The sequence below is a fragment of the Mobula birostris genome, chromosome 4, assembly GCF_030028105.1.
Source record: "Mobula birostris isolate sMobBir1 chromosome 4, sMobBir1.hap1, whole genome shotgun sequence".
NCBI lineage: Eukaryota > Metazoa > Chordata > Chondrichthyes > Myliobatiformes > Myliobatidae > Mobula > Mobula birostris.
This window is the reverse complement of record NC_092373.1, coordinates 28,050,566-28,072,220: the sequence shown is the minus strand read 5'-3', so window position 1 is coordinate 28,072,220 and position 21,655 is coordinate 28,050,566. Positions and strand designations below refer to the sequence as shown.

Below are 21,655 nucleotides of genomic sequence, written 5' to 3'. Positions count from 1 at the left end.
ACAGTATTCATGTAGAAAAGTACACTTTGCCTGAAGTGAATTATGCTTGTTTTAGTTTGGGTCTTTTCACATTTCAGAGTAGAATGCTCTTCCTGACATGTAACAACTCTTCTGTTGTAAGCAGTTGCAGATTTCCACTATAATGAAAAAAGCTTCAGTCAATATGTCTGTCACATTGTAAGTGTTTTTATTTGACTACAAGTTACTGGACATGACTGGAAATCATAATCATTATGTGCTGTGTCATATGACATAGGCGATCATGGTCTTTGACCATGATTGTTGTTAGCAAATTTTTCTACAGAAGTGGTTTTCCTTTTTCTTCTGGGCAGTGTCTTACAAGATGCGTGACCCCAGTCGTTATCAATACTCTTCGGAGATGGTCTGCCTGGCGTCAGTGGTTGCATAACCAGGACTAGTGATATGCACCAGCTGCTCAACCAACTGTCTACCGCCTGCTCCTCTGGCTTCACATGACCCTAATCAGGGGGCTAAGTAAGTGCTGTACTTTACCCAAGGGTGACCTGCAGGCTAGTGGATGGAAGAAGCTCCTTGTACCTCCTTTGGATACACATCTTCACCTCGCCACCCAACTACTAGGTATACTCTACTGTCAAAGCATCTGTGGAGAGGAGTGAATTGATGACATTCCATTAGAGCTAGGAGTAGAAACGTGTTAGAAAACATGCATTTGTAAGGAAGAGAGGGTGGAAAGAACAGAGGTGATGTTGATGTGTTATCACTGGTTTGGAGATTAATAAATTTAAAATTTATGTTGGTGAGGCAGGTGGAGTTTATTGTAACTGATCTGCATGGATGAGGTGTAAATGGGCAATAAGGATGGAGAGGAAGAAAATTGTTGGAACTGAGATGCAGAATTTGGAAGTTTGTATCTGTCATAAAAGAATACTGGAAATACTTGGGTCAGTCAGCATGTGTGAAGAGGGGGCAAAAACTTGAATAAACAGTTTTGCATCCTAACTTTTCCATGTTCTGATAAGTTAGTGTGAAATATTAACATTGTTTCTGTTTCTACGGATGATCCCCGATCTGATCATTTTCTTTCTGTTTTAGATTTCTAATATCTGCAGTTTTGTGTACTTGCAAATCCATTACTACTTAGTCACTCAGAAGTCTGAGAATGACTAACACACATCTGATGTGTTTTAAGATTTCGGTTTGGCACCTTCAGCTTGAGCTGCCACTTGTTTGACTTGGTAAAGGAATGGAGTAATTAGAATGGCAAACTTGTCATGATATATTGCCAGTCCCTGGGTCATGTAAGGGTTCTGTATGTAAACTGATTTTACTTTAAATCAGAAATGTCTATTTTCTGCAACTACCCATTTCGTATTATTCTAATGCCCTTGATCTAACTTAATTTTGTTAAATATTCTCCCAAATACTGCCTATAATTAAATGGAACATGTTTCTAGTTACTGAATACCATAAAACATATTTCATTATTATTTTGAAAAATGCTTTAAGAATTGATGGGAAACTAGTAAAACAAGATTTCCAAAAGTCATATCATCTAAACCCGGGGAGCCTCTGTATGACCTGTTTGAAAGGATGGATTACACCTGAACTCGAGGTGGGCTAACATTCTTGTGGGCAGGTTTGCTGGAGCTGTTGGGGAGGGTTTAAATTGGCAGGGGTATGGGAACCAGATAATGAGGCTGAGGATGCAGCCATTGGTATACAAGTTACAAACTGCATCTACAAGGCTCAGGAAGGGCAGGCAGATAGGGTGAAATTGGAGTCAGTGGGACATGAAGTGTAACATGGGGGCAAAATCAAAATGTGAATACAGGACTGATGGTGAATGAATGCAGTATACAGAGTAAGGTAGTGCAATTGGAGATCAGCAAGTATGATGTGGTCATCAGAGTCGTGGCTGAAGGTGGTAATGTATCCCTAATATCCAAGGATACACCTTGTATTGAAAGGACAGGCAGATAGGTGATGGGGTGGCTCTTTTTTTTTTAAAAAAAAAAAAAAAAATCTAGAGGTTACATGGTATCAGAAGATGTAGAATCCTTGTGGGTAGAGTTAAGAAACTGAAAGGGTAAAAATACCCTGATGAGAGTTGTATACAGGCCTCTGAACAGTAGTCAGAATGTGGGACACTATGGGAGATAGCAAAGGCATGTAAAATGGGTAATGGAGGCTTCAATATGGAGTTAGATTGCAGAAAATCAGGTTGGTGCTAGATCCAAGGTTTGTATACTGCATACATACTTTAAGTACTTTGCATCTTTGATCCTAAGTAAGGGAATTTGTAGAATGCCTGCGAGATGGCTTTTTTTGAAGGGTCTCAGCCTGAAATGTCAACTGTACTGAGTTCCTCCAGCATTTTGTGTGTGTTGTTCAGATTTGATTAGGGAGCTTAAGGTAAAGGAACCCTGAGGAAGCATTGATGTTAATATAATAGAATTTGCCCTAAAATTCAGATGTATCAGTATTACAGTGGAGGCAAGAGAGGAAATGGCCAAAGTTGGTTGGAAGGGGACATAAATAGGGACGACAACAAAACAGCAATGGTTCAAATTTCTGGGGACAATTAAGAAGGCGCAGGATAGATGTATCCCAAAGGTGAAGTATTCTAAAGGAGGATGAGGCAACTATGGCTGACATATGAAGTCATTAGACATAAAAGCAAAAGAGGGCATGTAATATAGCAAAAATATAGCCATTGAGTATAGTTAAAGGGGAAGTTGATGGGTTCTTGATTAGTCAGGGCGTCAAAGATTATGGGAAGAAGGTGGGAAAATGGGGATGAGAAGGTTAAATCAACAATGATGGAATGGTGGAACAGACTTAATAGGTCAACTGGCTTAATTCTGCTCTTGTCTTGTGGTGTTGTGTATTTGGTATGTTTATGCACAAACACAAACTCAGTGGAGTTTCAAACATTGTGCATTTTTGAGTGCTTTTCTGCATTCAAGTTTTGAATTTATTTCTGTTTTGCTGGACAGGAAACAATTTTTTCCGTAAGCATAGGTGCTATACACAAGTATTTAATTCATTCTGATATTGATTTTAAGGGAATATATTGAAGAGGACACAATGCTTTGACTAATCTACTGTAATGAGACCTGTCATTTCTGACAAACCAGTCACATTGGTCCTTTGGTGTAATATTTCCTTAAGCGTGTACTTCTAATTTTTCTGGTTTAGCTTTTGTGGTGGGGCGTGAATCCCCAATCTCCTGATGAAACACTACTGCCAGTTGAATCAAGCTGATGTATAAACAAGCTATAGTTATAAATTATATTTTCTGCATTTATGTTTTAGTATGAATGATCTTAATATTTAAGATGCAAAGCCAGCGCTTCCAGATAATTAAAGTTGAAAGGTGAAGTCTTATAAATCTGACCCTGAACTTAAATACGGTAAAACTGCTGCCTAGTTGTTCAGTGCTGGCTCTAAACTCACTAGGATCCCATTCCCCTCTGACTTACAAACTTGCTGTGTCCTGCATCCTTAACTCAGTAAGGCCTAATTCCTATGTTTCTTTTAACTATTTGCCCTGTTTCTTCACCCCCTTTAAACTCTCTGGGCTTTCTTTCCTCGCAGCATTTTAAGCTTGCCTGATTTGCTGAAAACCTCAGTAGGAATGGTATCAATATGTGTATAAATGAATACTCAAGAAAATCTGGCATGCTGAAGGTACTGGGTTATTGGTGTTCATGGAAAGCTGGAGTATGAAGTTCAATATTGGGTTGAAGCTTGCAAAATGGGCTTGTGAATTTAGGTACTTAATGTAGTGAAGAGAAACTCAGATTAGTTTAAAATTTAGCTATATCAAATTATAAACTGATTTTATTGCTACTAAGTAACTGAAGGTAAAATTATTTCATTACCCTATCTATTCTGACTTCAATGTTTATTTCAGTGAATGATAGTGTCTAGAAAGGGTATGTCCCTTCAGGAGAGAGGTGCCAATGTCCAACCGGCCTAATTACAATACAGGGGGGTCACTGCGACGTTCACAGAGGAACACTGCCGGGGCCCATCCACAAGACGAAACAGCAGGAGGAAGGCAAGTAAAATACATGATTTTTAAAACATCTTTACATGCTGTCGTGGATTTTTGTATTCTGGCAAACCCATGGTAGATGAAAACTCTGACAGCCTGTCATAGGTACTTTTTTTTTTTGACAATTACATTTTAAAGTGGACATGACCCCATTTGAGCTCTCATTTAGCATTAAATGGGCACTGTCAGCTCAACATACTTTATTAATGAAATGCCGAATGGTAGATAGGTAAAAGAAGCAGCACTCTTAATATTTAATCTGAGAAAGTTTTAAGTGCACCATCTCAAGTAATATATTTTATTAGTACTGAAGAAATGAATTACAAAGGCAGAATTTCTAAATCAGTTTGGTGAAAATGATAAAAATAACTTTGACATTTCTTTTGAATGAGGCTATACAATCTGTCGTGTATTTGCAATACCTAACTGAGGAGTTGGTTTATTTGATTCTTTGCAACAGATCACAGTCAGAGGAGGGGAAACAGAAACAGATTCCAAGTAGTACAACTGCTAAAGCAACAAAATTGCAGTCAGACACAACCTCTGGTCAATCCAGAGGGCGTGTGTCACGGAGGTATTGAATATTTTATTTTACAGCATAAGTGTTCATGGCTTGATGTTGGTTTGAAATTAAAGTATATTGATGATCGGATGCCTTATTCCATTCATGAAAAAGGCTGCCTTTGATCGGAGCTGGGCTGGAATATTCACAGATTAGAGGTTTTTGGGCAGTTGGGTATTACAGTAAAGTATGCCACCCCATGATTAGCCTACTACCATTAGCCACTTAAACATTGTTTGACTTTTTTCAGTTACAGTAAAGAATAACAATTACCATTACAACCTGCAGCTTATTGAGAAGAGGTTCTGGGTAATTGCAGTAATCTGGAATTTTTAAGTGTCTTCTAAAAGTAGATCATCATGCTCCAGGCTTGGCTGTTTGTGTCACTTCGCTCATGATATGACCAGAACTTTTAGTAATACTACTTCTCTAAATGTTGGAGTGTACTTCTTGAGGTAAAGCATGTAGTGAGTTCCTGACTTCAATGTTTAAATCTTTGTTATTGCAGTATGGTAATGACAAATTTGATCTAATTTTCAATTTTTCTTGCCTGTGGTTTACTTTTGGCTTTGGTTTCTCCCATCACTTCCAAGTGCAGTCTCATATTGACTGGCATCCCAAGTCAATGTACCACCACTTCAAATATGAAAACTTATTTTGCGCCACTTCATATTTCCAAAAAGTAAAGCAGATATAGATGATTGTATCCTCAGAAAAACGTTGTGAAGGTGACTTGGATCTGATCCTAAGTTAATGTAAAATTGGGGCTTGTATTCTAGGAAATCATTTGACAAGATTTGGTCAAATTCGAGACTATTAATCACATGCAAGTAAATGTACCTGTTCGTGAACAACTTCCTTACACCAGCAGCATGGGTACATTGTATACCAACAGTTATGGAAAAGAGAACATTATTTAAACAATTTTGACAAGAAAGAACACAGAACAGAAAATTTTAATCCATTTAAGTCCCAAGTGATCAAACTGGTCATAGTGTTGTGAAACTGTGGTGATTAGGATTTTGCTATTTGAAACGAAATAGCTGTTATTGAACCTGGATGTTGGATTTCAGGCCTCATGTAAGGTGGTAGTTGCAAACACGTGTTAGTTCCATGTACAAACATTGTACTTTAGAATTTTGACATTTATATAGCAGAAGTGAAATTATTTTAAAAATTGTTTTAGAGAATTTGTGGTCTTTTTGTAGTCTGCCTGATAATGAGTTATTTGAGTTTATAAAGTTAAATGTACAAACAATGTTCTCTGGCAAATGTTATTGTATTTTCAGAAATTCCAGGAGTTGCAGTTCTTCATCAGTCGCATCTGTGCCACAGCAAGAAGATCGAATTAGGTCAGAGAGACCCAAAACAGGACAACCTAAAAGGGACAGCTCTAAAAGCAGCTTAAGAGGCGTGAAACGTGGTCCAAGTCCTGATCACAGCAGTTCAAACTCTACCTGCTCTGCGAAAAGATCCAAAGCACTTCAATCTAGTGAGAATCCTGCTGAAACGCAAAAACACAAGCTGCAATCTAAGTCCCCAAAGAAAAGGAAGCCTGTGCAGGATCAGATAAGGACTGCTCCAGCAGCATCAACAAGTAAGACCCAGAGCAGAAAACAGACTGGGTCTGCCAGTGCCTCCCCTTTTCAAAAAAGGAAAAAGATTGAATCTGCTGCATCTATCAGTGATTCTCTGGCTGACTCGTTCAGTGCTGAAGAGAGGTCTGCTAAACCAACCAAGCTGGCTTCAAAATCAGCGACCTCAGCCAAAGCTGGGTGTAGCACTATCACTGATTCTTCTTCCTCTGCTTCTACATCATCTTCCTCCTCTGTTGCTGTGCCTCAGGGAGCCAGGCTAAAGCAAGGAAAAGATCAGAATAAAGCTCGTCGTTCGCGCTCAGCCTCTAGCCCCAGCCCTCGCAGAAGCAGCCGGGAAAAGGAGCAGAACAAAACTGGTAGTTCCTCCAAATTTGAGTGGGCTGCTCGATTTAGCCCCAAAGTTAGCCTGCCAAAAGCAAAACTGTCACTCCCAGGGTCTTCTAAATCGGAGACTTCAAAGCCAGGGCCTTCAGGCCTCCAAGCAAAGTTAGCCAGTGAGTGGTTGAAATTGTTTTGATGTATACAAGTTAAGAAACATGTGGTTAAATGTCCTGATATGGATTCAGTCAATTAAATAGCTTGCTATCCAGATGGTGAGAAACAACTGAACATGCATTGCAGGTTCTAATCCATAATGAAATTGTTACAGGTATCAAATGTAAATCTGACCAGTTGTGCTCCCGTGTGTATTTAAAGCAAAAAAAAAGCAACATTCTTCCATGCCATGTGACTGGTATTTTTCTGCAGCCAATAAATTGCAGTTACATAATAGGAAAGAATTTACAAGAATTTCTTAATGCCTATAACCCTTGTCTAAGTGTACCTGGGGTGGAAGAGAAATAGCATAATTCTGAGAGTGTAACAGGACTTTGGCTAGATGGGGGGGGAAAAAGTTTGAATATGGCCTTCTTCCAAGGTGGCAAATTTTCCCTCTATAATAGCTGCATTCCTGTCCCTGGCTCGTGCAGCTAATTTGAAATGTTATGTTTAAACTAAGCATCATTGTTGTATCATAAATCAAGTTTTGATTAATTTTGAAAGGGGACTTAGTGCTCAGTTTACTCTAAAATAATGCCACAGGACCCATCCATTTATTTTAGAAAAAAAAAAGGTTTCAGCATATCTTGTTAAAGTAGCAAATAAGCAGAAGTAAAATTGAAAGATTGCAGAATGTAAAGCCCCTTTTTTTAAAAAAAAAGTTCAAAAGTTTTCATGACTTTGTTTTTGATAATCCGCCATCTGAATTAAATTACTTTCAGTTATTAGAAATCAACATGTACCCTTACTTTGAAATTTTTAAAGGTCTGAGAAGGTCTACCAAGAAGCGCAGTGAATCGCCACCAGCAGAGCTCCCCAGTTTGAGGCGGAGCACAAGGCAAAAGACCACGGGCTCCTGTGCTAGTACCAGGTAAATTCTTTGGAAATAAAGTTTTAGGTTGGAACTGCTTTAGTGCTACCATTCTGGTGTTTAAGATTTCTTATCCCAAATGTCTGAAATTTTGAATCTCCTGAGGCAAGTTTATTGGATAGAAATAGGCTTATTTATTGTGCTGCTTTAGTTATTTGACTGTCAACCAAATTATCTGAATTGGTTTGATAATGAGATTTCCTATGGGTTGTCCAGTGGTGTGGCTTTTTTTAAAATTTGTGAGGTTCTGCATGAATTAATTTACTCACCAGACTTGTTTGTTCAGCTGTCTTCAGGCCAAATTTGTCTCCATCTTCGATTCAAGATACTGGTCAGTTAATAACATTCGTAAAAGATTTGGAGTTATGAGGCAATTCTCTGCCTTGAATAATATTCTTAGTGTAAACCAAGGCCATATGGCCAAAAAGTCTTATTTAAATGACATAGAAGAGATGTTGAATGCATTAAATGTTAAATTGCAGTGTTGAAGTTGTTGGAATGGTGAGAAAGAATGGGAGAAAGCATCATGAGCATTAACTTCCACCTGCAGATTTCAAAAGAAGAAAGTTAATTTTTCAAAATAAAAATGGCGGAAAAGGGGGGGAAAACATTGTCTACCTGCAATATTAAAGTAGATTTAATCTCAAATTGCTGTGAGACATGTATTTAGATTGGATATTGTGCACTGTTGAAGATTTTACTCATGCTTGCTGTAGTACTCTGGAAGGCAAAAAGTGAAAAAATGCAATGGCAAAACTTGGCCTTTGTCATTTGTCAGGATTGTAATAATTGTAAAGAATGATTACAATTGAGTTGGTATTATGGCATCTTAGTTTATTGATGGGTAGGTCCCACTAAAATATTAAGCGTGGTCACCACAGATTTAAAAAAAATTGCCTCTTTACTAATAAGCAACTGCCATGGACATTTTCAAATGAACTACCAAAAAATTTCTTCCAGTACAATTGCTTGGAAGCAGCAATACTTGACAAAATTAGTTTTTCTAGATCTAATGGAAAAAACATTGACTGCAAACTGTAATCTTTCCTCTCCACAGCTGCTGTCTGAAAATTTTCAGAATTTTGGTTCTAATTTTATCAGTATCTTTTTCTGCTCGTCCTTTGGAAGGGTATAGTTGTGATTGAGGTAGTGCAGCATGAGTAATTTCTGAAGTGTTTGTTTGCCTTATGAGGAGAGATTAAGCAGGCTGGATTGTACTCTGCAGTTTAGGAGAATGAGGTGATGGCATTGAAATTTACAATGTTAGCATGGGGCTTGTCAGGATAAAATAGTTCATGATTCACCAGGCTGGTGAAATTTCTTCACCCAGAGGGTAATGGATCATTAATTCTCCAAAGCCTGCTTAGGAAGAGAATTTCAGTCACACTTTTTTCAAGACAAAGGTCAACAGATTTCTAAATATTGAAGGAATTGGTGGATTGGGATTAGTAGAGGAAAGTGGTGTTGAGGTAAAATATCAGTCAGAATTTTTGTGAATGCTTGATCAAGAACAAGGAGATAAATTACATGCTACGATTTCTAATGTCTTTACTATCAATTGAGTGGTTGCTAGTTGACTTGCAACATCATTTGAGTTTTTTCAGGTTTACTTGCAAAATGTTCTGACTAACTTCATAATTCTACTTGAACTGGTTGTAAATTTCCTAGTAATCAAAGTTGTGTTCTTGAACTTTTTGCCTGAAATGCATGCAGGTTTTATCTGCTGTTGAAGAATTAAGCTGCCAGAGTGCAAACTAATTTATATTGCGGTTACGCCAAAATTTACTAAATGTAGACCTTCAAGGTATCACCTGAAACTTTTTTAAAAAAATAATTTAAAATGTATAGACTGAGTGGGGAAAAGAGAATGCCTTTGATTTGTTTGACATGTTCACAATAACTGAAGCAATAATAGAAAGGGTTCCTGATGTCCAGGTCTCTAAAAGTTCAAAGTAAATTTATTATCAAAGTACATATGTCCCTAAACACTACTCTGAGATTCACTTTCTTGCAGACATAACTGTAGAACAAAGTACAATAGAAGAACTACATGCAAAGGCTGGCAGATTGTGCAAATACAAAAAGAAACAAGTAATAAAAATTCAAGTACAGTTCAAGTACTAATGTTCAATAGCATTGGTGCTTCTGTGCTACACTGTGATGCATCCAGTCATGATACTCCTTTGCATTTATAAGAGTTTGTCAAAGTTTTAAATGACACGCTGCACAAACTTCAAAGAAACTAGGGGTGCTGCCATGCTTACTGTGAAATGGCATTTATAAGCTGGTAAATATAAAAGTGCCCAGGAAGTTAAATTAACTGACCCTCTTTACCTCTGATCCCCTGATGAGGACTGGCTGATGAACCTCCAGTTTCCTCTTGCTGTTGTCAATAATCAGCTCTTGGGTATGGCTGATGTTGAGTGAGTCAGCCAGATTTTCATTCTCCTTCCTATAGTGAGCTGTACTTGGCTCAGTCATAAGTATCTAGTGAGTAGAGCAGGTGGTTTACCTATGCTGATGGTGATTATGGATGAGATGTTGCTGTCAATCTGAGTTCTCAAGTGAGGAAATCGAGAGGTCTCTAAGAGGTATGAAAAATCATATCAGATGTATTTGGAGTACAGTGCCAACTATCATTGGTAAAAATGCATTGCAGTAGTAGAACCACAGTAAATATGAGAAAATTAATTGCTTCCTGACAGCCTTGATCAGAGCTTGGCATTATCATGCAAATGATAATTCCATTGTATAAGCCTACAGATAGATTGATGTGCCACCAAAAAGTTGGCTCCTTGTCAATTATGAAATACTTCAGAAAATTCTTTAGTGAGCTTTCAGCTTTGGGTTCAATGGGTATGTGGATTGTTTGAGGCTTCCTTCTGTTAATTTGCTTTTTAAATTAGAAATCTGTTCTGAACCAGGGTAGTGCTTTTTAAAAAAAATATATAAAATAAAAAATAAATCCTGATTTGACTACAGTAATTTGATGTAGCTTTATTAATATAGACAAAGGTGGGCATATCTCACACTACTGCTAAATTTAGTATTGTATTAAACTTCAATCTACCACCCAAGATGCATTTCAAAACTGTTGAAAGTGAAAGCTAGCATATTGGTTTGCTTTGAATCTGTTAAAATGTATCTATTGGCATCCAAAAGTAAAAAATGTAATATTGAGCTTCATTTAAGTTCTGGCAATCATTAAGGAGGGCTATGGTTCTGTTTGTATCACAAACAAGAGAAAATCTTCAGATGCTGGAAATCTGAGCAATACACAAAATGCTGGAGGAGCTCAGCAGGCCAGGCAGCGCCCATGGGGTAAAAGGTACAGTCGAAGCTTCAGGCCAAAACCCTTCGGCAGGACTGCAGGTGGGGGGAAGGGAGAGAAACACCAGCTGATAGGTGACCTGGATCCCATCTAGCTTTCCCTTTTGACTGTACTTTTTTCCATAGGTGCTGTTGTCCTGCTGAGCTCCTGCAGCATCTTGTGTGTGCTTCCGTTTGTATCAAATGTTTTTACATACTTGTGTGATCATAGGAACAGTCTGCATCAGATATGATTAATTCTTGAAACAATAAAATGTATTCCATTGCATACACATTTGGATGAAGTTAGCAACCTACAACAGAACTGAAATTCTCCTGATAGATATTTAGTAACATGACCATATTTGTTTATGGACATCAAATTAATCTCAGTATTGCAGTTTTTGAATTGCTAAGTATCAACAAGTGGAAATCCTTAATGTTACAGTCTATGGATATTCGGTTATGTGTGTAATTAAAACGGGCTGATATTGCTTCATATGTAGATAGAATCAACATGTATGAGGAAAATGTGCTAAAGAATTATGAACAGCCTTGATCTTGGTAAAACTTAGGCACAGAGTGGAAACAGTGCATTTCAATCTATGAAGGAATCTATATCCCACATAAGATTTAATGTTTACTGATACCATTTCCATAGTAACAATCTAGTTAAGTTGTTTGGTGCAGGAATACAGAATTATGGCTTGCAAGCCCTTGACTAGACAGAAATTAAATGAGCTAAAAAAGTAGTTTTATTGGAGAAGCTAGTTTGTTTCCTTCTGCAAAGTAACATTGATCTATGGTTATTTAGAGAAAAGCTGGAAGAATATTGGTTTCCATTAATAGCAAAATCCCAGAAACACTAGGCTAGGCAGGACTTGTTCAAAGACCCTTTATTATTCTGATGCTGCCTATCTTGTTGAGTGTATCCTGCATTTTCTCTTAAATTGTAGTTATCTAGCATTTGCAATTTTTAGACTGATTTACCAGCCTTCTGGCAGGCCTGCATCTCTTGGACTTAGTTAAAAGGTTCAAAGGTCCAATTTAATGCCAGAAATGTATACAATATACATCCTGAAATACTTTTTTCTTTGCAAAACATCCATGAAAACAGAAGTGCCCCAAAGAATGAACGACAGTTAAATGGGAGAATCCCAAAGTCCCCCTCCCAAGTCCCCCTTCCCACACGGTGGTGAGCAATAATACCCCCGCCCCCCCACCACCAGCAGAACAAAAAGTACGCCAGCTACTGAGCTCAAGTGTGAGCTAGGCGATAGCAAAGACACAGACCTTGCAGTTACCCCAAAGACTATCGTAATTCATCTGGCATTTGGCAACCCACAGGTTCTCTCCCTGGCAAGGGAGAGGGAGGTGTCCCCCATTTTCAATACATTTTCATTTCATTACATGTTCATACATTATTGGCAACTTTGTAGCCAAAACAGCAACTTCATGGTTCAAATCCAGACACACATGAACAAAATGGAGTACTGTTTTGATTGGGTGGTGTCTTTTGATTGAAATGTGAAATTAAAGGTGAACTTTTTGGTAATAATTTCTAGTCACCATTATGAAAAGCACATAAATTGATACAATGCATCTGCTTTATCGTTCATCAATATTTACTCCTTGATCAAGGAGTTTAACTTAATTAATTTTCTTCCATTCTGATTGCATATATAGAACAGTGGGGATGCCATGCAGGATAGTGGAATGCTTTCGTGGGATATGGGAAGGCAGGGATACCTCCAGTGTCCTGCTGACTACACCTGCAGGAAATGTAACCAGCTGCATACAGTGTTTTATTGGATCTGGGACAGAATGAACTCGTATTATAATTTGGAAGACTGGGGGGTTGATTAACAGGACTTGGATTCAAGATAGATGGTGACCGTCAGGAGAAGGGATAGCCAGCCAGTACAGAGTACCCATGACCGTTCCCCTCAATGGGTGTACACTTAGGATATTGAGGGTGGGAGGTGTCCTAGCATAAGGAAGTCACAGCAGTTGTGTCTTTGGCATTGAGTCTGACGCTGTGGCTTAGAGGGGAAGGAGGGAGAAGAAGTGAACTGTAGTGTTAAGGGTTTGGAAAAGAGGTTCTGTGAATGAGACTGAGATTCCTGGATGGGTATGTTGCCTCCTGTGTGCCAGGGTCAGGTATATTTCAGATAGAGTCTACAGCATTTTTAAGTGGGTGGGTGAGCAGCCAGTGGTCATGGTCCATATTGGTACCAAAGTCATGGGTAGGAAAGGTGCTGAGATCTTTCAAAGTGAGTTAGGTGTCTAGTTAAATGAGAGCATCTGCAGGGGTGATCTCGGGATTGCTACCTGTGTCAAGTGCTAGTGAGGCTGGAAATAGGAAGATCATACAGGAGATGGTGCAGGAGGGAAGGCTTCAGATATTTGGATCATTGGGCTCTCAGGGAAGGTGGCATCTGTACAGAAGGGACTGTTTGTACCTAAACCGGAAGGGGACTAATCGTTGTGGGAAGGTTTGCTGGAGTTGCCGTGAGGTGTGGGGATGTTAAACTGGAGTTGTTGAGGGACAGGAACCAGAATGCTAGAGCAGGTAGTGGTGGTGTGGGGAAGGATGTTGTTAAGCCAATATGAAAAGTCAGGAATCAAAAGGTTGAGCATAGTGGGAGTAATGTTCTGACTTGTGTATATTTCAATACAGGGAGTATTGTAGGAAAGGTGGATGAGCTTACAGCATGGACCAGCCCGTGGAATTATGACATTGTAACTATCAGTGAGACTTGGGTGTGGCCGGGGCACGACTGGCAGCTCAGTATTTAAAGAAACACAAGATTGTGCTAGGTAATTTTAACTTTCCACATAGTGATTAGGAATCCCTTATTGTAAAAGGACTGGATGGGATAGTTTGTCAATATCTTAAGAAATCTTTCCTTAAGAGGCCCAAGTGGAGAGAGTGTGGTACTTGATCCTCTATTAGATGGGGCAGGTGATAGAAGTTTGTGTAGGGAAAACTTTGCATCTGTTGATCATTATACCATTAGTTTCAAGATAATTGTGGAGAAGGATAGGTCTGGTCCTCTAGTTGAGATTCTAAATTGGAGAAAGGCTAATTTTGATGGTATCAGAAAGGATCTGGCAAGTGTGGATTTGGACAGTTTTTCTGGCAAAGGTGTACATAGTAAGTGGGAGGCTTTCAAAAGTGAAATTTTGAATACAGAGTTTGTATGTTCCTGTTAGAATGCAAGACAAGGACAGCAGGTTTGGGGAACCTTGGTTTTCAAGAGATCTTGAGGCCCTGGTTAAGGGGAAAATTTATATAGCAGATATAAGCAGGTAGGAACAAAGGAGGTACTTGAGAATAAGAAATGGAAAAGAACACTTAAGTTGGGGCTAAAAGAGAGCATGAGGTTGCTCTAGCAGACAATCTAGGAGAGTCCCAAGGGCATCTATATATTAAGAGCAAAGAGATGGTAAGGGACAGAATTGGTCCTCTGGAAGATCAGAGTTGGCATCTATGCATGGAGCTGAAAGAAATGGGGATCTAAATTGGATTTTTTGTCTCTGCCTGGGAGACAAACAAAATCTATATAGAAGTGAGGCAAAGCAGTGGTGAGATCATGGACCATATGCAGATTACAGAGGAGGATGTGTTTGCTGTTTTGTGGCAAATTAGGATGAATAAATCCCCAGAGCCTGACAGTGTGTTCCCACTGAACACCTTGTAGGAGGCTGGTGCTGAAATTGCAGGGGCCGGGCCCTACCGGAGATAATTAAAATAGCCTTGGCCACGGGTGAGGTGCCAGAGGATTGGAGGATAGCTCATGTTTAAGAAATGTTTTAAGAATAATCCAGGAAATTATAGGCCAGTGAGCCTGAAAATTAGTAGTGTAAGGTATTCTGAGGGACCAGATTTAAAAGTATTTGGATAGAAAGAGACTGATTAAAGATGGTCAACATAACTTTGTGCATGGTAAGTCGTGTCTAACCTATCTTGAGTTTTTTTTTTTGGAAAAGTTGAAGTTAAGGCAGTGGAAATTGCCTACAAGGATTTTAGCAAGACCTTTGACAGGTTCTCCGATGGCAGATTGGTCAAGAAGGTTCAGTCATTTGCCATTAACAGTGAACTCTTAAATTGGATTGACTTTGGCTTCATAAGAGAAGGTAGGTAGTGGCAGTGGATGGTTTCTCTGGTGGCCTGTGATGGGTGGTATGCCACAGGGATTGGTACTGGTTCTGTTGTTTGTCATCTATATCAACGATCTGGATGATAATGTAAACTGGGTCATCAAATCTGTGGATGTTAGCAAGATTGGGGGTGTAGTGGACAGTGAGGAAGACTCTAAGCATGCAGCAGGATCTGGATCAGCTGGAAAAATGGGCTGAAAGAAGCCAGACAGAATTAAATGCAGACAGAGTGTGAGATATTGCCCATTAGGAGGGCAAATCAGGGCAGGACTTGCACAGTGGGCAGTAGGGCACAGAGAGTGCTTCAAAACAGAGGTCTGGGAATACAGATCCATAGTTCCTAGAAAGTGACATCACAGATAGGGTTGTGAAGAAAGCCTTTGGCACTTTGGTCTTTGAATCAAATTGAGTGCAGGAGTTGGAATGTTGTGTTAAAGTTGTATCAGATGTTGGTGTGGTTAATTTGGAGTATTGTGCAGTTTTGGTTATCTACCTAGAGATAAGATGTCAAATCAATAAGATTGGGAGAGTGCAGAGGAAATTTACAGGGATGTTGCCAGGACTTTGAAAACTTGAGGTTTCGGGTAAGGTTGAATTGATTAAGACTTTATTCAGTATTCTGTACAAGAATGAGTGGAGATTTGATACAGATATACAAAATGGAAGTGGGTAAATGCAGGCTTTTTCCAATGAGGTTGGTTGAGACTAAGGGTTAAGGGCAAAAGGTGAAATGCTTAAGGGGAAGAGGGGAGAGTCTCTTTTAGAGGATGGTGAAATTAATGCAATGAGCTACAGAGTAAATGGTGGTTGTGGGTTTTGTTTTCAACATTTGAGAAATTTGAGTAGGCACATGGATGGGAAGGGTATGGAGAACTATGGTCCTTGTGTGGGTCCATGGGAATAATAGTTAGGCATGGACAACATGGGCCAAAGCGCCTGTTTCTGTGCTGTAGCATCTAGCTTGGAAACCATTAATCTGGTCAAAATCATCACTGCATAGGCATGATGTGTGCAGAATGCCACATTTCCTTCAATACGGTGTTGATTAGACTTGAAAGAAAAAAGCTGTTATGGCTGAAAAGAATAGTGGAGTATTCAAAGTTGACAAGGAAAATCCAGTTTTTAGTGAGTGTTGCTAAAAGGTTAGTCTGCAGTGCCTTATAGTACTATCAAATACCTCTATACAGCACTTAATCACTAATTCTGCACTATTTTGAATTGGCACTTAGAATCATGTTAAACCCAGAGAGATCTGCTGCTTAGAACAGTACTGATTTTTATTTTCTCTTTTCTACATTCAAATAGTCGGCGAGGCTCTGGCCTGGGCAAAAGAGGAGCAGCTGAGGCTCGCCGACAGGAGAAGATGGCAGATCCTGATAACAACCAGGATGGAGCAAATTCTTCTGCACGCACAGAAGATGTACCTCAAGGAGCATCAGGTCAGAAAGTTGTTCTCTATTGGTTTAAGGTATTGACTTGAATAAATTGCAATAGGTCTTTCCATGAGAGGGAAGCCATTCTCAATGCTTCCAGATTAAAAATTTGAACACCTGTACTTTCATTTGGTTTGGAATATGCAAAGTGATTTATGCTTTGCTTCAGTACATAATGCTAGTCTCAACAGTTTACTTGTAAATGTTTAAAAATGGCATGCTATGGCCATTCCCTTGAAACATTTGAGTCAGAGTAGGTAGTTGAGTGAAGTTTGAGGTTTTGGGCACCTGAAATTTTTTGTCTTAAGTGGCATGTGTTCCCCTGTAACCCAAGTAGCCATTGAGTCTCCAGTCTTCCAGTGAATATTTTGAATCTTACTCTGTCATATGTTTTGAAACCTTTGGAATTAAATGTATCTGTTCACTATCCAAACATAAATCTTCACATTTATGATTACCTCATTCCGATTCTCTAAAATGGCTGCATTTCTCCCCCTGGGATTTGCATGTGAAAATCAGCTTTAATGAAATTTTTATAGAGGGCCAGAATATTCAGATTTTGGTCCATGTAGTCTTTTGAACACAATCTGGATGCTTATTTAAAAAGTTCTTCGTAATTACTCTTGCTCTTAACTCATGTAATTAGAGCATTGATTTTTTTGAAAAGCTGATTGCATACATGATAGCTAATATGCAGATTACTTATCAGAGGGAACAGTTCATTTAGGTGTTGACTCCTGTTGTGGAAGGTGAGCATGAACAGTAGATTGCCTTCAATGCTTGCAGTAGTATTTGTTAGAATATTTGAGATATTCATAGAATGTTACTGAAATGATTTATAAGTTAGTCATTACAATCATTGTGAACTGTTGAATATATATTTTGCATAGACATTAGGTATTAAGTTGGAGCAATTGTATCCAGTTGAAGTGTTGTTGCCCATGGAAAACTTGTCTGCATCCTTTTAAATATTTTAAGAGCCTTCAGTGAAGTCTTGATCAGCAAAAAGTAGTGACTGTTTTATTCACTGCAGCTTCTAGTTCTGTGGCTGGAGCTGTTGGAATGCCAACCTCTGGGGAGAGTGAGTCTGATGATTCAGAGATGGGTCGACTACAAGGTAAGAAATCTTCCACTGTAATGTGCTGTTAAAGCTATGCACTTGTATTCATGAATTCACTTCTGTGAAGTCAGAAGATGTCCTTTCTTAGTAAACTTTAGGAGAAATTGCCCTTCACATATTTTGTTTGGGGAGAGGGGGTCTTTTATACAAATGGTTCAGTTGAAATACTTGTGGAATGTAATTGCTGTGCCTGAGGATAGGGTAAGAGTCCATAATGGGAAAGGCATTGAGTTTTATAAGTATATTTGCATTAATATAAAGTAAGCTGTTCCTGAATTTGATCTTGAAGCTACAAAATTTAAACCTTGGACATGGCGGAAGATATTTTTAAATCCGCCATCTGGGCATCAAACTGACATCACAGTATTTGATTTTATTTTTTGTATAATTGGAAAATATGGAATTTTCCTGGGAGCATGATTTCTTCGTGCTTGATAATAGCTTGTGTCACCGTCAAATGGAAGACAAGTGAAAGAGCTCAGTTGCTGTCAGAGCATTATATGGTGAAATGTCTGTCTGCAGAGCATTTTATCACAGCCAATCTAGAGGCAGGAAGCTGGACATAGTAGTTGAAATGCCTCATAGTATTTGAGGTTTAGGTGGTGAAGACATTGTTATTGTGTTCCAACTACTTCATAGTGAAGTTTATAAATGTTAAATAGGAACTTGCCCTCTCTTCCATATCTTTTGACTATTTGTTCCAGTTTCTTTGAAGTTTCACTTTGTCTTCTCATAATTTTGGTTCCTCCACCACCTCCCAAAGCTGAAATAGTTGCAGCTTTGCTGTAAATACAACCTTGGGCTGATGTTGCTCATTATACACTGACATTTATATGTGGAAAGCAGGTGGGATTTATTTACACTAGTTGGGAAGTGCATTATGCCTTGTATCTATTTTGTGTAATCTATATACTGCAAGGATTAATTTCCATAAATTTCTCGGCTTTTTCTTAGAAACTTGCTCAGTCGTATATTTTTCAAAACAAAAATCAAAATGGGTTGTAATCCTCCTAGAGTTCCCGATGAACTGAACACTATTGTACTTGGAAAATGTTTTACCAGACCAAAGCTTGTCCTTGTCTTCCAGCTTTATTGGAGGCACGTGGCCTTCCACCCCACCTTTTTGGTCCTCTTGGTCCACGAATGTCCCAACTTTTTCATAGAACAATTGGAAGCGGAGCAAGTGAGTAACCACGTGGATATTTAATTCATAGAATAATTTTACTATAAATTTGTCAGACTTCAAAAAAAGTTGTACTTTTGAGCCAACAGCAATGTGTAAGATATCCATCCTTGATTTTGCAACTTTTCATGTTTGTACAGGATGTATAACTTTTCCTTTGAATGTAAATTCTCTGCTTCAATTACTCTTGGGTTAATTACTGCATGAACCAGATGCTGGGGAAATTTGTAGTTTACTCCAACAATGTACCATGGTGTTCAGTTAAAAATATCCTATTCTGGCTGATGTAATTTCTTTCTTTAACATCATCCAATTTGCACACCAGCTACTCTTCTAAAAATTGTACATATTTAACAGATTGCTAAGACATTTCCATTTATTTTTTTATCTAATGGATTTGTATATTTTGGAATTGGCTAGCAATTTCAACTTGAAGCTTTCAATCTTAGTATTTTGTCATGCCACCCATCTGCACACATGGCCAAAGTAATGGACAGTGTTTTGCAGTGACGGTGCTGCATATTGGTATGGTGTGGACTTGTAGTTTTACTTCAATCTGGATGGTTGAAAGAATTTTATTGCAGTTAATGTTATTAATTCTCCTCTGTATAACTAATCTGCTGTATTGAGAGATATGATCTTAAGGCAGCTACAAAATGCAGTTATAATACTAATTCAGTTACACAATTGCATTTGAAATTCATTTTATTTCTAAGGTTCCAAGGCACAGCAGCTTCTACAAGGTCTACAGGCTACTGGAGATGAGAGTCAGCAACTTCAAGCAGTTATTGAAATGTGCCAGTTGTTGGTAATGGGCAATGAAGAAACCCTGGGAGGATTTCCAGTGAAGAGTGTTGTCCCAGCTTTGGTTGGTATTCTGAAGTATCTGTTTTTTTTAAGCTGTGTTACATTCAAAAACTGATGCCTCATTATTTGATTATGTACATTTACGTAACATCCTAAATATTGATTTAAGTTCCAGGGTTTTCCAATTTGAGTTCAGCCCACAAGGAATATCACGTTAATGACTGTGGTTAAAGTTCTTGACATTTTTAGTTGTGCTGAGGAGCAGCTTTCATTTGTATCTATGTTAAGTTGTAACCCAATTTGAACTTTGTTTCATTTACAGTTTGTAGTTTGCTTTTTGCACTCAGTTGGTTGTCCATCTGAACAACCAGTGTGTTAATGTCCAAACTCTGAAAGAGCATGACAAACCCTGGGTTTAATATAATGGGTGGGAACCTCCAAATAAAGGAGATTATTTTTGAGCAAAGTTGAGACATTAAAAAGTGAAGCAACCACAGCAGTTGTATTATGTGGGTGACTTGCTTTGAATGGCACATCTTCTAAATCTTAACCAGAAATAGATTTTGTGAAACTAAATATTTCTACTTGGAGAGGATACAGGTTCAAAGGAAATCGGAAATCGAAACACTTCCCACTGGGAAAATTAGGAAGGCCATTTGTCAATTTTAAATCTATAGAGTTTTTTGTTGTTTTTTTTTTTGTCACATTGTATAATTGAATGGTGGAGTAGTCTCGTTAAATAGCTTAATGTTTTTACTGTCCCTGGATATGTTGTCTCGTTCAGTTTAATATTTTGTATGCCCTTGATCCTTGAAATATATACATGAGCTATCATTAATAATTTCTTATTTCCTTGCAGATAACTTTGTTACAGATGGAGCACAACTTTGACATTGTGAGTATTTTGTATCGCAAGTATTGGAATAGTTGCTAAAATATTTCCCAAGCTTGTTCATTTATTAAAATGGTTTACCTGTTTTAATATGATAGATGAACCATGCTTGCAGAGCATTGACTTACATGATGGAAGCTCTACCTAGGTCATCGGCTGTGGTTGTTGATGCAATTCCAGTGTTTTTGGAAAAGGTGAGATAATTGGGCCAATTGCAAAAATGTCACTATTGGTTCCTTTTGTTGGTGTTCTATTCTTATACTGATATTAAAATGATATCTGATGTGTAATAGCAGGAAAATGTATTTCAGTAGTAATATTTTTAATTATGACCTTGACTGTTAGCTAAGGTTTAACAGTTGTGACTTAAGCCATTTTTAATTTGGGAATTCAAATGGCTTTCCCTTTTGGTGAAGGGAGTATTTTGTTACGAATAGTTTGAACAAACAAAGACTCCTAACTCTGCTTTCCCGTCCCCTTTCCTAAAACTACATTTTCAGGCCATTTGTTATTTTCTCTTGGCAAGTGTTGCAAATGTCAAATCTTAACTTTGTAATTAATTACCTTTTAACTGCTATGAAATGTTTAGCATCTTTACAAGCTCCTGTTGATTTCTGAAAATCAGGAGTTTTCACTTTACATCAGCAAGCCACAATACGATGCTGACATTTCTATTTGCAACAAAATGATTTAAGCATTTTATTTCAAATTTAATTCTAAGTATTGCCACTTGACTGCCTCTGGCTTCTTTAATCCACCATTATGCTGTCAGTCAACAAAGTACCTGAATTCCCTCAATCTCTATCTCCCTGCTTTAAGAAACTTCTTACAGTGGTGTTCAACCTGCATGAAAAATATGAATGCATTTTGAAGATTTTCTAAATCTGATCTTGTTACATAATTTCAGGGATATTTTAAGAATATAACTAGTCAGGGATTGAGTGCAAGAGTGGTGAGGTAATGTTGCAGCCATATAGAACCCTGGTTAGACCACACTTGGATCATTGTGTTCAGTTCTGGATGCCTCATTATAGGAAGGTTGCTGAAGCTTCAGAGAGGGTGCAGAGGAGATTTACCAGGACACTACCTCGATTAGAGAACATGTCTAACAAGAAAAGGTTGAGTGAGCTTGGGGCT

General features: G+C 38.3%; 1 protein-coding gene across 10 annotated transcripts in view; it reads left to right on the top strand.

The window, feature by feature from the left end:
* trip12 (thyroid hormone receptor interactor 12) overlaps positions 1 to 21,655 on the top strand; it is a 145,817-nt gene that overhangs the window by 33,833 nt on the left and 90,329 nt on the right. For 8 of the 10 annotated variants that reach the window (XM_072255057.1, XM_072255051.1, XM_072255053.1 and 5 more), the window contains 10 exons: positions 3,899 to 4,045; positions 4,503 to 4,616; positions 5,894 to 6,696; positions 7,505 to 7,610; positions 16,389 to 16,522; positions 17,550 to 17,633; positions 18,724 to 18,819; positions 19,536 to 19,687; positions 20,486 to 20,521; positions 20,617 to 20,712. In XM_072255057.1, coding sequence (XP_072111158.1) covers positions 3,948 to 4,045; positions 4,503 to 4,616; positions 5,894 to 6,696; positions 7,505 to 7,610; positions 16,389 to 16,522; positions 17,550 to 17,633; positions 18,724 to 18,819; positions 19,536 to 19,687; positions 20,486 to 20,521; positions 20,617 to 20,712 — 1,719 coding nt within the window. In that variant the 5' untranslated portion in view covers positions 3,899 to 3,947. Of the gene's footprint in view, positions 1 to 400; positions 496 to 3,898; positions 4,046 to 4,502; positions 4,617 to 5,893; positions 6,697 to 7,504; positions 7,611 to 16,388; positions 16,523 to 17,549; positions 17,634 to 18,723; positions 18,820 to 19,535; positions 19,688 to 20,485; positions 20,522 to 20,616; positions 20,713 to 21,655 lie in introns of those variants that run through there. The other 2 variants (XM_072255056.1, XM_072255059.1) reach the window with 2 other exon arrangements.